At 42.9% G+C, this 19,869-nt stretch overlaps 1 protein-coding gene across 4 annotated transcripts in view; it reads left to right on the top strand.

The window, feature by feature from the left end:
• Positions 1-19,869, top strand: part of SMAD2 (SMAD family member 2) — a 193,306-nt gene that overhangs the window by 96,606 nt on the left and 76,831 nt on the right. For 3 of the 4 annotated variants that reach the window (XM_030192921.1, XM_030192920.1, XM_030192919.1), the window contains exons 3-4: positions 13,323-13,412; positions 16,039-16,232. In XM_030192921.1, coding sequence (XP_030048781.1) covers positions 13,323-13,412; positions 16,039-16,232 — 284 coding nt within the window. The remainder of the gene's footprint in view (positions 1-13,322; positions 13,413-16,038; positions 16,233-19,869) is intronic. The other variant, XM_030192922.1, reaches the window with a different exon arrangement.

Genomic DNA, 19,869 nt, shown 5'->3' with positions numbered 1-19,869 from the left:
AGAGTGGTCTCAGTACTTCAATCTCTAGGCTGGGTCGTCAATATGGCCAAAAGTCACCTGACCCCCTCGCAATCTCTAGAATATTTGGGGGTCAGGTTCGACACAGACTCGGGCTATGTATACCTACCTGAGCTAAGGCGGTGCGAGCTTCAGAATCAGGTCCGTCTGCTCCTGAGGATTCCCCGCCCGCGAGCTTGGGACATTGTCCAGCTGCTGGGATCGATGACAGCCACATTGGAAGTGGTGCACTGGGCGAGAGCACACCTGAGACCTCTACAGTATTCCCTACTTCAAAGATGGTCTCCAGTTTCTCAGGATTATCAATGCAGACTTTCTTGGCTCAGCATGGAGTGGTGGCTCTCAGACAGCATGCTGCGCCGAGGAATGCCGCTGGCGCTCCCCGGTTGGTGTCTATTAGTGACAGATGCCAGCCTGAAGGACTGGGGCGCACATTGCAAGGGGGAGCATGCCCAGGGTCTATGGACACCCGAGGAGTCGGAGTGGTCCATCAACCGCCTGGAGTTGAAAGCGGTGTTTCAGGCGCTTCTGGCCTTTCAAGTGACCCTGGAAGGATTGGCTGTCAGAGTGATGTCGGACAATACGACAGCAGTGGCCTACATAAATCGACAAGGCGGCACTCAGTGCAGAGCACTGGCCGTGCAGGCCTAACAGATTTGCCACTGGGCCGAGCTGCATCTTCAGTTTCTGTCGGCAGCTCATATTGCAGGTCAGAGCAACGTGCAAGCCGATTATCTAAGCAGGCATCAGATCGATCCAGCAGAATGGGAACTAGCAGACGAAGTATTCCTGCAGATATGTGCCAAATGGGGCAAGCCCGTGATGGATCTTATGGCGACAAGTTCAAATGCCAAAGTCCCGTGCTTCTTCAGTAGACGGAGAGATCCTCGCTTGGCAGGGTTGGATGCCTTGACTCAGCCCTGGCCTCCTGGCCTACTATATGTGTTCCCTCCGTGGCCCTTGATAGGGCGCGTGCTCCTGTGGATTCAGCTGCACCCAGGAGAAGTGGTCCTCATCACCCCGGATTGACCAAGGAGGCCTTTGTATGCGGACCTCCGACAGATGCTAGTGGAGGCTCCCCTTCCTTTACCTCTGGTACCGAACCTGTTCTCACAGCGCCCGGTAGCCATGGAGGACACCTGCCGTTTTGGTCTTATGGCATGGCGATTGAGAGGGCGTAATTGAGGGACAAAGGCTATTCAAACACAGTCATTTCCACTCTCCTGTAGGCCCGCAAGCATTCCACTTCCGTGGCTTATGCCAGGATTTGGCGCCAGTTTGAGTCTTGGTGTGCTTCAAAAGCGATCACACCCATGCGGGCTCCTGTCTCGCCGATTCTGGACTTTTTGCAGGATGGTGTACAAATAGGCTTGGCCTATAATTCCCTGCGGGTGCAAGTGGCAGCGTTGGCCTCCCTTCGTCGTAAGGTTGAAGGCGTGTCTTTAGCTGCTCATCCAGATGTGGCACGGTTTCTTAGTGGGGTGCTTCGGCTCCGGCCTTCCGTGCGAGCACCCTGTCCAGCTTGGAACTTGGGGCTAGTTTTGAAGGCCCTGCAGGCTTCTCCTTTTGAGCTGCTTCGGCGAGCATCGGAGAAAGATTTGACACTAAAGGCCGTTTTTCTTGTGGCCATTACTTCGGCGAGACTGGTGTCTGAGCTCCAGGCGCTGTCCTGTAGAGACCCATTTCTGCAATTCTCAGAGTCCGGAGTCACGGTTCAGACCGTGCCTTCCTTCATACCTAAGGTGGTTTCAGCGTTTCACCTATACCAGCCTATTTTCTTGCCCTCCTTTGATAAGGAGGAGTTTTCAGAATATTTTGGGCAGTTGCACCTGTTGGATGTGTGCAGGACTCTGCTGCAGTTTCTGCGAGTTACTATCTCTTTCAGGATCTATGATCATCTGTTTGTTTTGCTATCAGGTCCTCGCAGAGGGTCTCCAGCGTCTAAAGCCACTATTGCCCGCTGGCTCAAAGAAACTATCTTTTCAGCTTATCTGCTTGCCGGCCTGTCTCCGCCTGTAGCCTTTAAGGTGCATTCTACCAGAGCGATTTCTTCCTCTTGGGCTGAAACTGGAGCACTCTCTCGTCAAGAGATATGCAGTGCAGCAGCATGGGCTTCTAAGCTCTCTTTTGCCCGACATTACAGGCTGGATGTGGCTGCTAGGAGGGATGTGCGTTTTGGAGCACAAGTGCTGGCGCGTGGTGTGACCTGTTCCCACCCTATATAGGGATTGCTTTGTTACATCCCATACGTAATGGCTTCATCTGCTTGATGACAAGGAAGGGAAAATTAGGTTCTTACCTTGGTAATTTTCTTTCCTTTAGTCATAGCAGATGAAGCCATTAGCCCTCCCTGTATGATTGTCTGTATGCTGTGAATCTGTTTCAGGTTCTGTTCTTGTTTCCTGAAGTTCCAACCTTGTGAGAAAGTTGGAAAACAGTCTTCAGGATTCATGTTCACTTACAGGAGGATGAGTCCATTCCTTCCAGTTTGTTTTGGAGGACGAGTTTATTCCCTCCAGGAGGATGTGTTCATTTCCTCCTTTTGAGTTCATGCCCTTGTTAAGGGGCATCGTTCGCTGTGAGGAAAGTTCATGTTATTCCCATTGCGGTTTGCCATACTACTTTGGAAGCTTCAAATACTGAAGAGGCAGTGGAGCTGGCTGGCCATGAGGCACTGTGAAAAGTTGAGTGCTCTCTATCTCCCCCTGCTGGTTGATGGACACAACCCATACGTAATGGCTTCATCTGCTATGACTAAAGGAAAGAAAATTACCAAGGTAAGAATCTAATTTTCCCTTTTAATATTTTCAGATTAACTGACCCTGGTTCTACTCAGGTCAGCTGGAGATATGCTGTAGCAGCAGTACTCACCCACGGGGTGTGCAAGACCTTGTTTTAAGGCGAAACCTAGTGGCCAGGTTCAGGGCCCATGTTTGCAAGCTTATGGAGGGAGCTGCTATGCATTGTCAATGCACCTTCAGCCTATCATGTCTTTGTAGATTGAGCCCTGGCTTCTATGTCCTATCATTTTGTGATTTGTGAAGGGGCTTTTTTATGTTAAACCACCAATACAGAAGTCTCCTATTTAATGGTACTTGGATGTCGTCCTTGCATCTATCATGGAATCATTATTTAACCCAATTGAATGCTTATCTTTCAAGAATCTGACCTGGAAAGTCTTGGTAGTGGCCACCTGTGTTAGAAGGTTAAATTAAAGTCTCAGTCCATAAAATGTATGAACATACACTCGGTTTCATCATAATAAAGTAGTTCAATGCAGTCATCCTAAGTTTTGTCAAGGGTGGTCACCCATTTTCCTGCAGGTGTATATTTTATCTTAAACTGCACAAATGTCTTCATGCTTTGGACTCTAGCAAGCCACTGTTATCTTACATAAGTACGTAAGTATTGCCATAGTGAGAAAGACCAAAGGTCCATAAAGCCCAGCATCCTGTTTCCAAAAGTGGCCAATGCAGGTCACAAATACCTGGCAAGATCCCAAAAAAGTACAAAACATTTTATGCTGCTTATCCCAGAAATAAGCAGTGGATTTCCCCCAAGTCCATTTTAATAATGGTCTGTGGATTTTTCCTTTAGGAAGACATCCAAACCTGTTTTAAACCCCACTAAGCTAACCTCCTTTACCACATTATCTGGCAATGAATTCGAGTTTAATTACACGTTGAGTGAAGAGAAAATTTTCTCCCATTCGTTTTAAATTTACTACTTTGTAGCTTCATTGAATTCCCCTTAGTCCTAGTAAACAAATGCTTCACATCTACCCTTTCTACTCCACTCATTATTTTATAGACCTCTATCATATCTCCCCTCAGCCGTTTTTTCTGCAAGCTGAAGAACCCTAACCACTTTAGACTTTCTTCATAGGGAAGTCATCCCATCCCCTTTATCATTTTTGTTGCCCTTCTCTGCACCGTTTCTAATTCCACTATATCTTTTTTCAGATGTGTTGACCAGAATTGAACACACTATTCGAGGTGTGGTCACACCATGGAGCGATACAAAGGCATAATGACATCCTCATTTTTGTTTTCCCATTCCTTTCCTAATAGTACTTAACATTCTATTTGCTTTCTTAGGTGCCGCAGCACACTGCGGAAGGTTTCAACGTATCATCAACGACGATACCTAGATCCCTTTCTTGCTCAGTGGCTCCTAACATGGAACCTTGCATTACGTAGCTATAATTCGGGTTCCTCTTTCCCACATGCATCACTTTGCACTTGCTCACATTAAACGTCATCTGCCATTTAGATTCCCAGTCTCGTAAGGTCTTCTTGTATTTTTTCACAATCCTCTTGCAACTTAACAACTTTGCTTAATTTTGTGTCATCAGCAAATTTAATTACCTCACTAATTACTCCCATCTCTTGGTCATTTATAAGTATGTTAAAAAGCAGCGGTCCCAGCACAGACTCCTGGGGAACACCACTGACTACCCTTCTCCATTGAGAATACTGACCATGTAACCCTACTTTCTGTTTTCTATCTTCTAACCAGTTTTTAATCCACAATAGGACACTACCTCCTATCTCATGACTCTCCAATTTCCTCTGGAGTCCTTCATGAGGTACTTTCTCAACGCCTTTTGAAAATCCAGATACGCAATATCAACTGGCTCACCTTTATCCACATGTTTGTTCACCTCTTCAAAGAAATGTAATAGATTGGTGAGGCAAGATTTCCCTTCACTAAATCCATGTTTGCTTTTATTATTATTGTTATTATTTATATATATTAGGATTTATTTACCACCTTTTTGAAGGAATTCACTCAAGGTGGCTTTGTCTTTATTTATTTATTGTATTTGTACCCCACATTATCCCACCTTTTTGCAGGCTCAATGTGGCTTACAGAGTGTGGAAATGAGAACGTCATTACGTGATCTAAGAAAACAGTTGTTCGATCATAAGCTGAGGTGAAAGAGGAATTTAGGTAGAAGGTGTTAGGTAAGGTTGTGAGACAGGTGATTTGGTGTACTTGGGTGGTTTAAGGAATGATTTGTTTCATTGAGGGTGACTTATGTAGGCTCTGTTGAAGAGATGCATTTTCAAAGCTTTGCGAAAGCTGGTTAGATTGGTCATGGTTTTTAGGGCCTTGGGTAGTGCGTTCCAAAACTGTGTACTTTTGTACTCAAAGGTGGTAGCATACGCCTGTTTGTACTTCATTCCTTTATTAATCCATGCCTTTGAATATGCTGTGTAATTTTGTTCTTTATAATAGTCTCTACCATTTTGTCTGGCACCGACGTCAGGCTCACCAGTCTATAATTTCCCGGATCCTCTCTGGAAACTTAAAAAAAAAAAATCGGCATTACGTTGGCCACCCTCCAATCTTCCAGTATCACGCTCGATTTTAAAGATAAATTACATATTTCTAGTTGTTAACAATAGTTCCGCTATTTCATTTATTAATTCTGTCAGTACTCTGGGATGGCTACCATCCGGTTGTAGTGAATTGCTACAGTTCAATTTGTCAAATTGCCCCATTACATCCTCCCAGGTTTATAGAAAATTCATTCAGCTTCTCCAGCTCATCAGCTTTGAATACCATTTCTGGCACTAGTATCTCTCCGAAATCTTCCTCATTGAAGACTGAAGCAAAGCATTAATTTAATCTCTCCGCTATGGCTTTGTCTTCCCTGATTTGCTCCTTTTACCCCTCGGTCATCTAGCGGTACAACCGATTCTTTTGCCGGCTTTCTGCTTTTAATATACCTAAAAAACATTTTTTACTATGTGTTTTTGCCTCCAGCTCAACCTTTTTCCTCTCTGCCTTCATTATCAGCGCTTTGCTCTTTATTATTTTCAGTCTGTTGCTTCTTCCGTTTTCTGAAGGATTTTCTTTTAGCTTTAATAGCTTCCTTCACCTCACTTTTTAACCATACCGTCTGTCGTTTGGTCTTCCTTCCTCCTCTTTTAATACACGGAATATATTTGGTCTGGGCTTCCAGGATGGTATTTTTGAACAGTATCCATTCCTGATGTAAATTTTTGACCCTCGCAGCTACTCCTCTTTCCCCCCCCCCCCCCCCCCCCCCCCACCGTTCTCAATGTCCCACTGGTTATCCTCTTTCCACCATGTCTCAGAGATGCTTATTATATCTAAGTTTTTATTTAGTGCAATATATTCTAACTCTCCCATTGTATTTCTTAGGCTTCTGGCATTGCATATAGACATTTCAAGCGATGTTTGTTGTTCCTATTTACATCATCATGCTCAGTATTTGACAGTATTAATTTGCAATTTTTTTTTCTGATTTTTATTTAAGGACACCTGATTACTACGTTCTGTTTTGCAACCTCACTATCAGGATACCCTATCTTCCCTGTTTTGGTCATATCTTTGAAAGATACCTTATTCTGAACCATACACTTTTGAGCGACTGTCGGCCTTCCCCCAGTTTCTAGTTTAAAAGCTGCTCTATCTTCTTGTTATATGCCGATGCCAGCAGCCTGGTCCCACCCTGGTTAAGTTGAGCCCATCCTTTCAGAATAGGCTCCCCCTTCCCTAGAATGTTGCCCAGTTCCTAACAAATCTAAAACCATCCTCCCTGCACCATCGTCTCATCCACGCATTGAGACTCCGGAGCTCTGCCTGTCTTTTGGACCTTGCGCATGGAATGGGTAGCACTTCAGAAAATGCTATCTTAGAGCAGGCTTGTCCAAATTTAGTCTTCGAGCTCTACAGACAGGTTTTCAGGATATCCCTAATGCAGGTCTTCTCAACCCAGTTCTCGGGCACACTAAATCCCATCGGGTTTTCTGAATATCCACAATGAATATGCATGAGAGAGACTGGTAAGCATTTCCTTCTTGGTGTTCAAATCTATCTCATGCATATTGATTGTGCATATCCTGAAAACTCAGTTGGGCTTGGTGTGCTCTGAGGACTGGATTAAAAAAAAATATATTTATATATTGGTATCCTAGGCAGGCTAAGAAGCCCTTCCCTAAAGAATATATACAAGAAAGCTTTGCATCCCCACTACATCCATTATATTCAGCTCTTTCAGGCATATTCCTTAGGGATATCTTTACAACCTGGTCTACAAGCAGCCCTCGAGGACTGAACTTCGGATAAGCCTGTTTTAGAATAGTAGTCAGTGCAGCTGTTTTTCCTTCAATCCCAATTTGAAATTCAGTAGCAATGCATACACTTGCAAACTACCTAGCATTCTGAGTTTAGTTTCCTTAATGAGCAAATTGGTAACCCTCAGCGACCAGTGTATTTAAGCCTCCTGAGCTACAAACCATTGGCTTTTCTGGAAGGTGTGTATGTAGCAGCTACTTGATTCTGATTGCATACTTTAACTTCACAATATTGCTTGCAGCAGCAATTAATTGAGTGCTTTTGGCAAGCAGTACTGATTTATTCAGCGCTCTCTTAGTCATTTAACTGGGTCACTCATGAACTGTGAACGTTATTTGTAGACTGGAGTGACACAACATGAGAACCCACTTGTATGCCTGATTCAGTTCTGCTTGTCCATAGAGAAACTAAGTTGCTTAGCTGTAACAGGTATTCTCTATAGACTGGATTTAACAGGCATGCCATCCATCCCACTATCTCAAGAGCTGCATTACTCGAGCAGTGGAACTGAGGTGACAGTTTGGGAAAGGTTCAGAACTTTTCTCTAATTCTGAGCTCTGGGAGAGAGCTGTTCCTTCATGGCACTGTTTGTCACACACTGATGTGCCTCATTAATACTGTTGTCTATGGAGGCTATCTATTACAGGTAAGCTGTTTTACTTTATACATTGCCATTATTTAGACTTCTAGTTTGTATGTAACTTAATCAGATTTGTTTTAGACTATCAATAAACTTGTTTAATGTTGGCTCATTTTCAAAGAGCCTAAGAGCAGCAGGTAAATGAGGCATCTCACCGTTTTTAGAGCACTGGTAACTCAAACTTTTACTTAATATGACTCCATTTTAATACTCAGAAAATTCATATGACCTTATAAATGTGAAGACAAAATATGGTCCCCCCCCCTCCCTTTCCCTTTCTTATCCACTCCTCATACTCTCCAAAGCATGAAGGCAGCAGCAGGAATGGTAACAGTAGAAGCAGTAGCAGTCCTCTGCATGGTTTCACAGCCTAGCTGAGAGGAGGGAGAAGGGCCTGTGAAGATTTACTGACTCGCAGGCCCCATGCTGACTGGCACCACTGGGCATGGGTCACAGAGGAGATTCAGAGAGACGAGAAGATAATGTTTGTGATTTCCATCTACTGAAGTGTGACCCCATTTTGGTGTCCCAACCTAGTTTGGGAAACACTGATTTATAGAAACTTTTCTTTTTTTCACCTCTAAAATGCTGCGGCCCCTGTTTAAAAATTGTAAATATCATAAGTCTTACAGGAGGGAGTTGGTGAAAGCATTCTTCAGAATGGAATACTTGAAAAAAACATTTTAGAACATATGTTTTAGGGGGAAAGGGAATGGATATACTGCCTTTCTGTGCTTACAATCAAAGTAGTTCACATATACGGGTGCTTATTTTGTACCTGGGGCAATGGAGTATTAAGTGGCTTGTCCAGTCACAAAGAGCTTCAGTGGGAATCTAACTCAGTTCCCCTGGTTTTAAGGCTACTGCACTAACCATTAGGCTACTCTTCCACTCCAGTACAATAGTTCTCTTTAAAATGAATTTTGAACAAAGTATGTTTTGTTTGTTTTCTGTACTACCAATGCAGTGTTGGCCGACAGGTGCAAGTGCTAGAGCAGTACTTGCCAAACTTTTAATTGACATGACCCTAGTAGTTTTAGCACTTGAAAATTCATGGAACCTCAAAACAAATTGGCAGAGGGAGAGTAAGTTAAACCATACTGCTCTCCAAAATCTACAGCCATAATATGTTCATATATTTCTTAAGTCAATTATTTGAGGTACTCCTCTTTCAACAAGCCTCTCCTCCAACTTATGTATCCATGATTAGATGATGTCCTCTCATCCTCTCCCCCCCATTTCTAGCCTATGGACTCTGCAGTTCCTAAGTAGGAAGGGACTTGGCCTGCCTGTTCTCCACAGCTCTACCATAGGCTGTAAGCAAGACACTAGCAGGTACAGTTCTTCACCATCATTTCATGTCAGGGTCTGAATATAAGCTGTGTTCTGATGTAGCCTCTTCCTGTGATTTATTCCCCACCCCTTCTTGGCTGTGCGTCCCAAAAGCTGGTCCTGCTGAATAAGCTGTTTGACTCAAAACCCCATTCAATCGTTTTGTGACTTTGCTAGAGAACATTCTCTGTCTATAGAGAATGCATAGGGTTGTTCAGTAGCTTTATTTTCTCCCATTTGATAGTGTGGTAAAACTCAATACTATACATTAACTGGCTGATATTCAGCCCGCAGGTGGCAGGTTGACTTAGTGCCACAGTTGGCGCAGAGCCTAGATATTCAGTGCCGGGCCATTTTCGGTGACCAACCTTGAATGTCGTTTTTTTTGTGTGTGTGTTTTTTTGTGTGTGTGTCTGTGTCTGGCTTAAATTTAACCGATCAAGTTAATATTCAGCACTGGCCAGTTAAGTTTTGTAGCAGCCAAAGATAAGGCCGATATGTGGTCTGATTTGACCACTAAACTTAGCCAGTGAAGTACTGAATATTCATGGCTTCTCGGTTATATCCCGCGATATAGCCAGTTAGCCACTAATTGCTATTTAACTGGCCAGGAGCCATTTTTGGCTGGTTAAATAGCGCTGAATATTGGGGAGTAAGAGCATAGGTAGTTATGTTAGAAGCTCTATGCACATTTTAGATATGCATAACCTGAGATGTATATTGGGTACCTATCTAAATCCCAGTTTTACAAAGTCAGGATATTGCATATCTAAAACTCAACAATGTGCATATGACAAGGGGATGTGATCTGGGTATGTTTGGAGTAAGACAGTGGGTGAAAAAAACAAATGTGCATTCCACATTGCAGAAGCAGAATGCATAAGTACATAAGTATTGCCACACTGGGACAGACCAAAGGTCCATTGAGCCCAGCATCCTGTTTCCAACAGTGGCCAATCCAGGACACACATACCTGGCAAGATCCCTAAAAAGTTTAATACATTTTATGCTGCTTATCCTAGAAATAAGCAGTGGATTTTCCCCATGTCAGTTTAATAATGGTCTATGGACTTTTCCTTTAAGAAGCTGTCCAAACCTTCTTTAATCCCGCTAAGCTAACTGCCTTTACTACATTCTCTGGCAACGAATTCCAGAGTTTAATTACTTGTTGAGTGGCGAAAACTTTTCTCTGATATGTAGTTTCATTGCATGCCTCCTAGTCCTAGTAGTTTTGGTGAGAGTAAATAAATGATTCACATCTACCTGTTCCACTCCACTCATTTTATAGACCTCTATCATATCTCCTCTCAGCCATCTTTTCTCCAAGCTGCAGAGCCCTGGACGCTTCACCCTTTCCTCATAGGGAAGTCGTCCCATCCCCTTTATGTTTGTTTTATTCCTATTTTCTATCCTGCCTTATGGCCAAGCTATCTAGGCGGCTTACAATCTAATATCAATTAGAGGGAGAAGAATAAATCAAACAAAAAAACAACAGACAAAGTAAGGGAATTGGGTAGAACTCCATTATTAATAGGACAGTGGGGAAGGGGAAAGAACAATAGGCAGGTCTTCACAAGAGAGGCCCCTGGAGGTCTTCAGATGAAAAGAATGAAATTTAGCAGTAGGCGTCATTAAACAAAAAAAGTCTTAAGGGCTGATTTAAACTGAGGCAGGGAGGTTAGTAATCTGGGGGGGGGGGGGGGGCAATGAATTCCATAAATGGGGCTCTTCACCGAAAATATTGAAACTCTATTGTTCTCATGGACGATTTCTTTGTAACTAGGAATAATCGACTGATGTTTTCTACGGGATCTGAAAGCCCGATGAGTGTATTGTATGAGATGGCAGACGAGATAACTGGGTTCTTCTGAAGAAATTCTTTGAATTCTAGGAGAAGCATTTTGTAGGAGATTCGGTGAGAGGGGGGGAGCCAGTGTGCAACCTTCAATAGGGGTGTTCTGTTTTATAATCACAAGATTTGGGTGTGTTTGGACTTACTGTGTTGAACCAGGAAAAGAGGAAACTTTATGCAAAAAATTCTCAGTGGGCTGTAGACTTCTTTAAATTTTCTGTGAAATGTATAGTTAAATATCAGGGAATATGGTTTTTTTTTTTTTTTGGTGGGGGGGGGGGGCTTCTCAGTTAATAAAGTTCCTGGGTGAGCATTTAGCTCAGAGTTAGGAGACTCAATAAAACATCTGGGTGATAGGTGCAAACTGGGATCTCTTTTATTGCTGTTGCATTCACCTCACCTTTCTTTAAAGCCTAGGTTAGGCTATCAGCTGGGATTGGTATGGTATTTTTATTTTAGCCCCTCTCTCATTGTGCTCTAATGAGCGGATGTGATATGTAAACTCATTGGGTTATATTTGTGGTTATGTTTGTTAAAATGTATTCTTCATGTCTACATTTTTTTTTCTCAAAGCATGTTTTCTTGGCTTTTTAATCTGAAACTTTACAAATAAATTTACTTTTGCTTTGTGTGTACATATATATAAATCCTAACCACCTTAACAGGCAGTCTAAACGGTCATTTTAGCAGTCAACCACTATGTTACTGTGATGAGGGCAGTTTCCAACAGCCATTTTGTCCAGGGAAATGGGCTATTTGAAATTGTCCACCCACTGAGTAGGTAAAGTATGTGTTGATTCTTTGAATTTGTGTGACTATCAGGACCTAATGTTTTGGTTTAATCAAAGCTGTTCCTTGCTGCCCCCCTAGTTTTACCAAAGGTTATGCCAGCCCTGCTGACAAATCCTTGACAGTTAAGGAGCAAAGTTTATGAATCAACACCTGGCAGTATTTAATGTTTGCAGGTGGGAAGCTCATCAACTTTTATGTGCCTGATTATCCATGTAAGGTTGGGACTATCAACCAAAAGAACTGTGGCGTATGAGATTAGTTAAAGGAGATTATCCAATCTTTATTTGGTTCAGTGCTTAAGGACTGCGCTTGAGGATTGTTACGTTTTGTTTTATTTTTCTTCAACTGAGGATGCTTGAATTAGGAACCTTTTAGAGCATTTTGGATAAGTGACTTCAAGTTTGTAACGTGTATGATCTTCATTATTCAGAAGGATTAGTAGTAGTATGAAAGTTATGTAGTTACTGGTTGCATATCTGTGTCCATAGGGATCAGTGAGGATGGTACCACCTGCTTCCCAAGATGTCTAGGTTTTAGAAGAGTTCTTTCTTGTATATTGCTTCATTGGAAGGATTAGGGGAGGTTGGCTCCCTAATCCCCTGTTATTTGTCTCTTCCAGCCCCCTCCCCCAGTAATACCAGCTATGGATATTGGGCTCTGTGATGGTGTTGAAAATGTAAAGGTGTATGTTCCTGAAATGGTTAACATACATGTTTATGTGCTGGTACACAAACTGTGTTTTCAAATCCTGGCACATAATAAATTTGTTGTGTTGTGACTTATTGGTATTTTAGAAGTTTATGAATCTAAAATGGATGCTCTTGCTGCATATTTAACTGGCACGTAAATGCCCGTTTTTTTGATGTAGTTTAGAACAGCATTACATCAGCAGATCTTGTTCTAAATTACTACCAGAATTTGACGTCCCTAACTGGACTTCTTAATTCTGATTTGTGCATCCTTTCTAAAATACCACTCCATGTATACTAAAAACTGCATAGTAATTCTAGGAAAACTGAGCTGAAAATGTTTAAGAAAATTATGTAATTTTAGAAGCAAAGTGCCAATTTTTATAAGTATTTCCTTTTATGTATTTATGGAACCTGCAATACATTGATGATTATCTTCCACTTAACAGTCCAATATAACATCAGAATAAGCTGGCCATACCATGAAAGTCTGACACAACACTGGTAGCTTCTGTTCATCTTAAAAACAAAACAAAAACCTCCATATCCATTTCATGAAATCCTTTGCTAAAGAAAGATATTAATGCATGTGGCCTGTTTCAGCTTGAAATGTATTAACTATTGAAGCCATTGGTTTCTCTTAAGGAACACTGCAACAATGTTTCAGAATAAGTTCCTTGGTGTTCAGCTTTCTGTACATGATCATACTTAAATCACATGTTCCATTTTATTGGCCTTCACATAGAACATATTGAAAAAGAGGACCTACAAAATGATTGCTTCTATGTGAAGGAAGTAGTTTGTACATTTTCCATGTTTTACATCATGGTATTTTGAATAACCATGCTTCCATGTTCACATCAATTTTTGTTTTTCAATTTATGCACAGCACTTGCTCTGAAATTTGGGGACTGAGTACACCAAATACGATAGATCAGTGGGATACAACAGGCCTTTACAGCTTCTCTGAACAAACCAGGTGAATATTCTGCACTCTGTCACATCATAGAGGTCTTAATGGGCTAAGAGGTGATTTGGAGGATCTATAGTGTGATGCATTAGTAACTAATAAGATGCTTCCTAAACATAAATTAATTTGTGTCTAATTTTCATAGCAACCCTTGGTGGAATGCGGTATAGACTATGAAATATAAAATCAATAGTCTATGGCACAGCATTTTAAACCCTACTGCTTGCCTGCCTTTCAGACTGTTTTAAATATTTCAAGTTCATGTTTTTAACCAATGGAATTTGGCTTCTGAGATTATTTTTTCTTGCTATTGAAATTTATAAAATGAAATTTGATAAGCTGACATTGTATACTAATATTTTTCATTAAAACTTTTAGATTTTTCTATTCAGGGGTAAGTTAAAAGGCTAGTTCTGATTTGAAACATTTTTATGTAAGGCCAGGTGCTGCAAAATATTATTTAGAAATCAAATTTCTGGCCAATTTTATTAAGTAAGATTCATGTTGGGTTTCTGTTTTGTCTATGGATAATAAAAGCTTATTGAATTAGGCCCTTGGTTTGGTGCACAGCAGCTGAAGGACAGCATCAGACTCGGCTTTGTTTTCAGTAACTTCGGCGGCTTCTCCCTTAGTTTTACAAAGCATCACATGACTGATTCCATGTTTCAGCATTGATGGAACAGAGCTGGAAGGAAAATGAATACTAATACATGACATTTGTTGAAGCTGGCTGTTGCTCTTTGGTTTGAACTATGTCTAAGGCAGGCAAGTATATAAATAGAATATCCCACACACCCTTTAATGGTATGCCAGACCATTTAAAATATTATTGTTGAAGTTTGGTAGGAAGATGCAGAACCCCTAGTTAGTGTTTTGAGTTCTAGATTAACATTTAGGGAGCAGATTCATTTTAAAAAGTTACCAATCCCCCCCCCCCCCCCCCCCCCCCCCCCCCCCACACACACACACATGAATGTATTCTAGATTAGCTAGAATTTTGCAAAGATCTGCTCTGAGCAATTCATGATAAAATATCATCATTTAAAATAATTGCTGCTGTTAGGCATTTTTGTACACTTAAGTTCTTGGTATCATAAGTTTTTGTTCTCATCCCATCTTAACCATACACATCTGCATTTGTGTATTTACATATGCAGTCTCTTTCAAGAGGCCCAAAGACTGAAACTGGCAATAAGTTATAGTCATTTGGCAAATCAGTTGATCAAATCAGTAATTTGTTTCCTTTTGTAGAACTTTGTTTCTCAGTGCTTTTTGGGCTCACATGCTTTCTTTAGAATTCTGACATCTGAATCTCCTGGGCAGCTGAGTGCTGATTGGCTTGTTTAGAAGACTTTGAGAGTTGTATCCCTACTGAGATTAAACATCTGTATAGCTGAATTGATGACTTGATGTGTTGGAGGTTTAAAAAAAAAAAACCCTCAGTAAAATGTTACTGATATACAGGTCAATATTCAGTGAGATGGTTACTTTGTGGCTTCATATAAATTTTCAGCAGGGCAAGATGTCTTAAGTGCTCTGCTGAAAATTCATACACTTATCTGTGTGTAATACCTGCTATTTAAGCGTCGGCACAAGTATAACTTAGGTGTTCAGTGACTGAATTTTTCTGTCGAATATTTTTTCCATGCCTTCTCATACCCCCCAAAACCTCCCCTTTTCCAGATGTATAGCTTTGGATGTATAGTGACTTAGACATCTAAAGTTATATGTATTAAGTACTGTAAATCTATTATTTTAAAAAGGGTCTTTGGCACCATTGACAAATGAATAAATGTTTTTGAATATCTGTGAATAATTTGTCTAACTTTCTTATTTGCTATGGAGCAAGTTTGTTATAGGGTTCCAGGGAACACCTATTCTATATCGTCATCTGGATGCCCTAATTCCATTACAGAAAACTAAATTTAGGCATTACCATTTATGCCAGGTCTGTGGCTGGCATAAAATGAATGTGCCTAACAGCTCAATGCAATGTGCATAACTTACAGTATTCTATAAGTTGCGTATATAAGTTGGAGAAATGCCCAGGCCCTCCCCATGCTTTGCCCCTATGTATTTCCCCTTGCAGTTATACACTATACTGGTTATGTGCTTTTTCATAAAACAGCACATAGTTTACTTGTGTGTAAGTGCTGCTTTTCCTGTGCACTTATCTGCGCAAGGTTCTTATAACTGTGCACCCAGTTATAGAATTGCCTTTCACATCTTTGGTTTCAACTAAGTTTTCTTTGTTATATTCTGATGTGTGCGTTCATTGCTTTGTGCATGATAGCTGTAGAAGTTCACTATGTATTTAAAAAATTGAAATAGAAACTTTGAGCTTTTTTACTTGTACAGTAGTGCATTGGATCCTTGGCATCAAACTTTGGGACACACATAGGTGCTGGCAATGGAGCCATGCTTTCAGAATAAAAGGGGCTAATTCTATTTTTGTGTCTGTCAAAGTAATAGAAAAAAATGTCCTTGTTTCTCTTCAGATGCTTATTTTAATGGTAATTCCTCCATTTTGCTAAGCTTAAGATAGCCTTTTTTTTTTTTTTTTTTTTAAGTATTGAATTATGTTAGATTTGAGCAATGTGAAAATTCCTTTTACTTTTCCTCTTCTGCTGTATAGGTCGCTTGATGGCCGTCTTCAAGTATCTCATCGTAAAGGACTACCACATGTTATATACTGCCGCTTGTGGCGCTGGCCTGATCTTCACAGTCATCATGAACTTAAAGCAATTGAAAACTGTGAATATGCTTTTAATCTTAAAAAAGATGAAGTATGTGTCAACCCTTACCACTACCAGAGAGTAGAAACACCAGGTAAGAAGAAAGATCACTGGTGATAACAGTATGAAATGTTTACTTAACAGTTCTGTTTTCTAAAAGGCTAAATATTTGTAAAGGTCTAAACTTTATAAACTTTCATGACAATGAGTTATATTTTACTTTTTTTTTTTTTTTAAGATGCTAGGAACTTCATTTATGGGTATGTGTTGTTTATGTTCCCCTGTTCTAGCAGCTGCTTCTCACATTACCTTCATATTGGAAGGCACATTGGTGGCATTATGCAAAAGTTGGAGTGATTAAATTTGTAAATGTTTTGAGGCATTTTTTGAAAAAGATCTTTCTCATAACTTCAATCTTAAGTCTCTTTACCTTAGGTAAATTCAACATTAACAGCATTAATAGAAGAACATTCCTATGCATTTCTTCTTTATGTATTACAGCACATATTGAGAACTCTAGTTTCCTATGTTGCCATGACAACCACTACAAAATCTGGCCTTTGCCACAAAATTGACTGTTCCCCTTAGAATGAAGGCAAATAGTACATAATGTTAAAACCTATTGGTAGGGAGGAGAGAGAATGAAACATGTGGCTTTTCCTATTACATGTCTCCCTGCTCCCTGGATCCTTCTCCTAGGGACAAAGGAAGAAATGCTTCATACTACATCAGCATAATTGTCAGCTTGAGGGTAGGCTGCATTTTAAGCATGTCCCTTGTTGATAGAGGAAGCTGAAATTTATTGAAATTTAAAATGTAGCCTACAAGTATCCACTTGGCCAAGAATAATTAATCCAAGATGGAAACAAAATAGGAGAAAAAAAATAAAAGGAAATCAATAATTCCTTGTCATCAAGCAGATGAATTCATTACGAGTGGGTTGTCCATCAACCAGCAGGGGGAGATAGCACTGAAAAACCATAGTGCCTCATGGCCAACTAGCTCCATCTGCCTCTTCAGTATTCTCTATCTCCCAAGCAGGGTGGTTGCAGCTTGTTCAAGCTCCTTCAGAAAATCTGCCTGGGGTGGCTCCTGTGCTTTTGTCAGTTGTAGCAGGGGTGTTGTTGCTGATGGTGCCCACTTTAAAGGCAAATAGTTTAGTCCTGTCCCTGTCTTTGCCCACGCTGTGGATGCAGGCACATAGGTTCGCCCTTTTCCTGCCTTTCCCACGCTACTGATCCTCCGGAGTTGGAAATTTGCCTCTTTCGCTGTTGCTTCAAACTTTCCTCACAGCGTTAAAAAAAAAAAAAAAAAGGGTGAGTCGCGTTTTGGTGCTGCAATCCCAGAAAAGAGGTTTTCTTCTGATTGTGCAGCGTGACCGGAGCTCGGAGACTTCGGTCTGGTGAGGTAAGAGCATTTTCCATTTCATCATGCTGATCAATCCATAGACTGGTGGGTTGTGTCCATCTACCAGCAGGTGGAGATAGAGAGCAAACTTTTGCCTCCCTATATGTGGTCATGTGCTGCCGGAAACTCCTCAGTATGTTCTCTATCTCAGCAGGTGGTGGTCACACACAGCAGCAGCTCTGGCTAGGCCTCCAAGCCTAAGTCTTAGGTTTTGTTGAGTGCCTGGGGTTGAGGGCTCTTTTGAGCAAGTGCAAACCTGGTGGTGCCAGGTCCCTCCTTTTCTCCCCCCTCCCGCTGGCTCCGTTAAAAAAAAAAAAAAAAATTTTGAACGTCCTTAAAGGCGTTTATTTCGACGTTTATTTAAACGTTCATTGCAGCTACTCACTGGGACACCAGGTCGTTACAGCTCGGAGCGGAAAGCAGGTAATTTTTACCTTTTTATAGCGGGCAGGGGGTTCCCCGATTTATCTCCACGTGGCGTATGGCGTCGGAGGGCGAGGACGTAAGGAGTCGCTCCCCGGATCGCTTGAGCGCTTCTAGAGGGGATGCGGGGGTCTTAAAGCCTGATTCGCCCTTGTTGGGTGACAGTTTCGTGACCGATGAATGTCCCGGTCCTTCATCCGGCGTGGCGGTTTTTCCCGCCATAAACGCCCATCCCCCGCTCCTCGCCTCCGCCATCTTGGCCGGCCACGCGGCTCGGACGGCTTCTTCTTGGGCCGCCCTTGAGGTTGGAGACAATGCCATGAACGCCCTTAGTTTGGGCGACGGCACCAAAGCGGCTAAAGTTAAGCGCCGCTCTTCCCGCGCGGCTCCTTTGCGGAGTGTCGCGCCGGACGCCATTTTGGATGCGCAGCATGTCTCTCCCCCGCTCTTGCGAGCGCCGGTTGAGGGTGCGTCTAGGGCTGTTGCCCAGGCTGCGGAAGTGCACAGTCTGGGGGGTTTCTCCCCCGAGTTTGTTTTGCTGCTGCATCAGGCCTTCCTTATGCAAAACGCTGCCGCTGCTCCCTCGTCTGGTAAAGAGGTTGAGGTTCCCAGAGGTAAACGCCCTCGGGCTAATTCCCTGGCCTTGGAGGACTTTGTCTCCTCCGATGTAGATGAGGGCAGCGTATCTGAGTTCTCCCAACGGTCCTTTGCGGATTCCTTGGAGGAGACGGATCCCCGCTCGGATGGAGCGGATGACCCCTCTGCAGCGCGGCTCTTTAGCTCAGAGGATTTGCCCAACCTGTTAGTGCAGGCCATGGGCATTTTGAAGATTTCCTCTCCGGAGGACGTCTCTCCCTCAGCCCCTGTTGGCTCTGCCATTATGCTGGGGACGAAACGCCCGCCTAGAACCTTCCACGTGCATGATGCCATGCACACCTTAATTTCGGCTCAATGGGATGTCCCGGAAGCGAGCCTTAAAGTGGCTAGGGCTATGTCCCGCCTCTATCCTTTGCCTGAAAGTGAACGTGAGGCCTTTCTGTGGCCTACCGTGGATTCTTTAATCACTGCGGTGACTAAGAAATCGGTGTTACCAGTGGAAGGTGGCACGGCCCTAAAGGACGCCCAAGACAGAAGATTGGAGGCGGCCTTAAGGTCGTCCTTTGAGGCGGCTGCTTTAAGTTTGCAGGCCTCAGTTTGCGGCTCCTATGTGGCCAGGGCGTGCCTGACTATGGTGCAGCGGGCTTCCCCCTCGGATCATTCCTTGAGGGCTGATTGGCCGGCCCTGGAATCAGGCTTAGCCTATTTGGCAGACTTGCTGTATGATGTCTTGAGAGCCTCAGCTAAAGGCATGGCTCAGACAATCTCTGCGCGGCGGTGGCTTTGGCTGAAGCATTGGTCTGCTGACCACGCCTCTAAATCCCGCCTGGCTAGATTGCCTTTTAAAGGCAAGCTGCTCTTTGGGGTCGAGCTGGCAAGATCGTGACCGATCTCGGCACGTCTAAGGGCAAGAAGTTACCAGAGGTCAGGGCTTGGGCTAGTACTCGCCCTGGTACCTCCAGAGGACGGTTTCAGGAAGCCCGTCGGGACCGCCCGGGCAGGTCGGGCTCCTCTGCCCCCTCTTCCTTCAAGAGGAACTTCTCCCCCAAGCAGCATTTCTTTCGCAGAGACCGCCGTCCCGGAGGTGCTCCCTCCGGTCCTCCCCCAGGGTCTCGTACCCAATGACGGGGCCTTGGTCCACACCCCAGTGCAGGTTGGAGGACGGCTGTCCTCGTTTCTGGGCGAGTGGACCACAATAACTTCAGACGCTTGGGTGCTGGAAGTCATCAGAGACGGCTACAAGCTAGAGTTCTGCCGACCCTTAAGAGACGGGTTTGTACTCTCTCCCTGCAAGTCTCCGGTCA

The sequence above is a fragment of the Microcaecilia unicolor genome, chromosome 2, assembly GCF_901765095.1.
Source record: "Microcaecilia unicolor chromosome 2, aMicUni1.1, whole genome shotgun sequence".
Lineage (NCBI taxonomy): Eukaryota > Metazoa > Chordata > Amphibia > Gymnophiona > Siphonopidae > Microcaecilia > Microcaecilia unicolor.
Note: the sequence above shows the minus strand (reverse complement) of the source record. Positions and strands in the feature narration are given on the sequence as shown.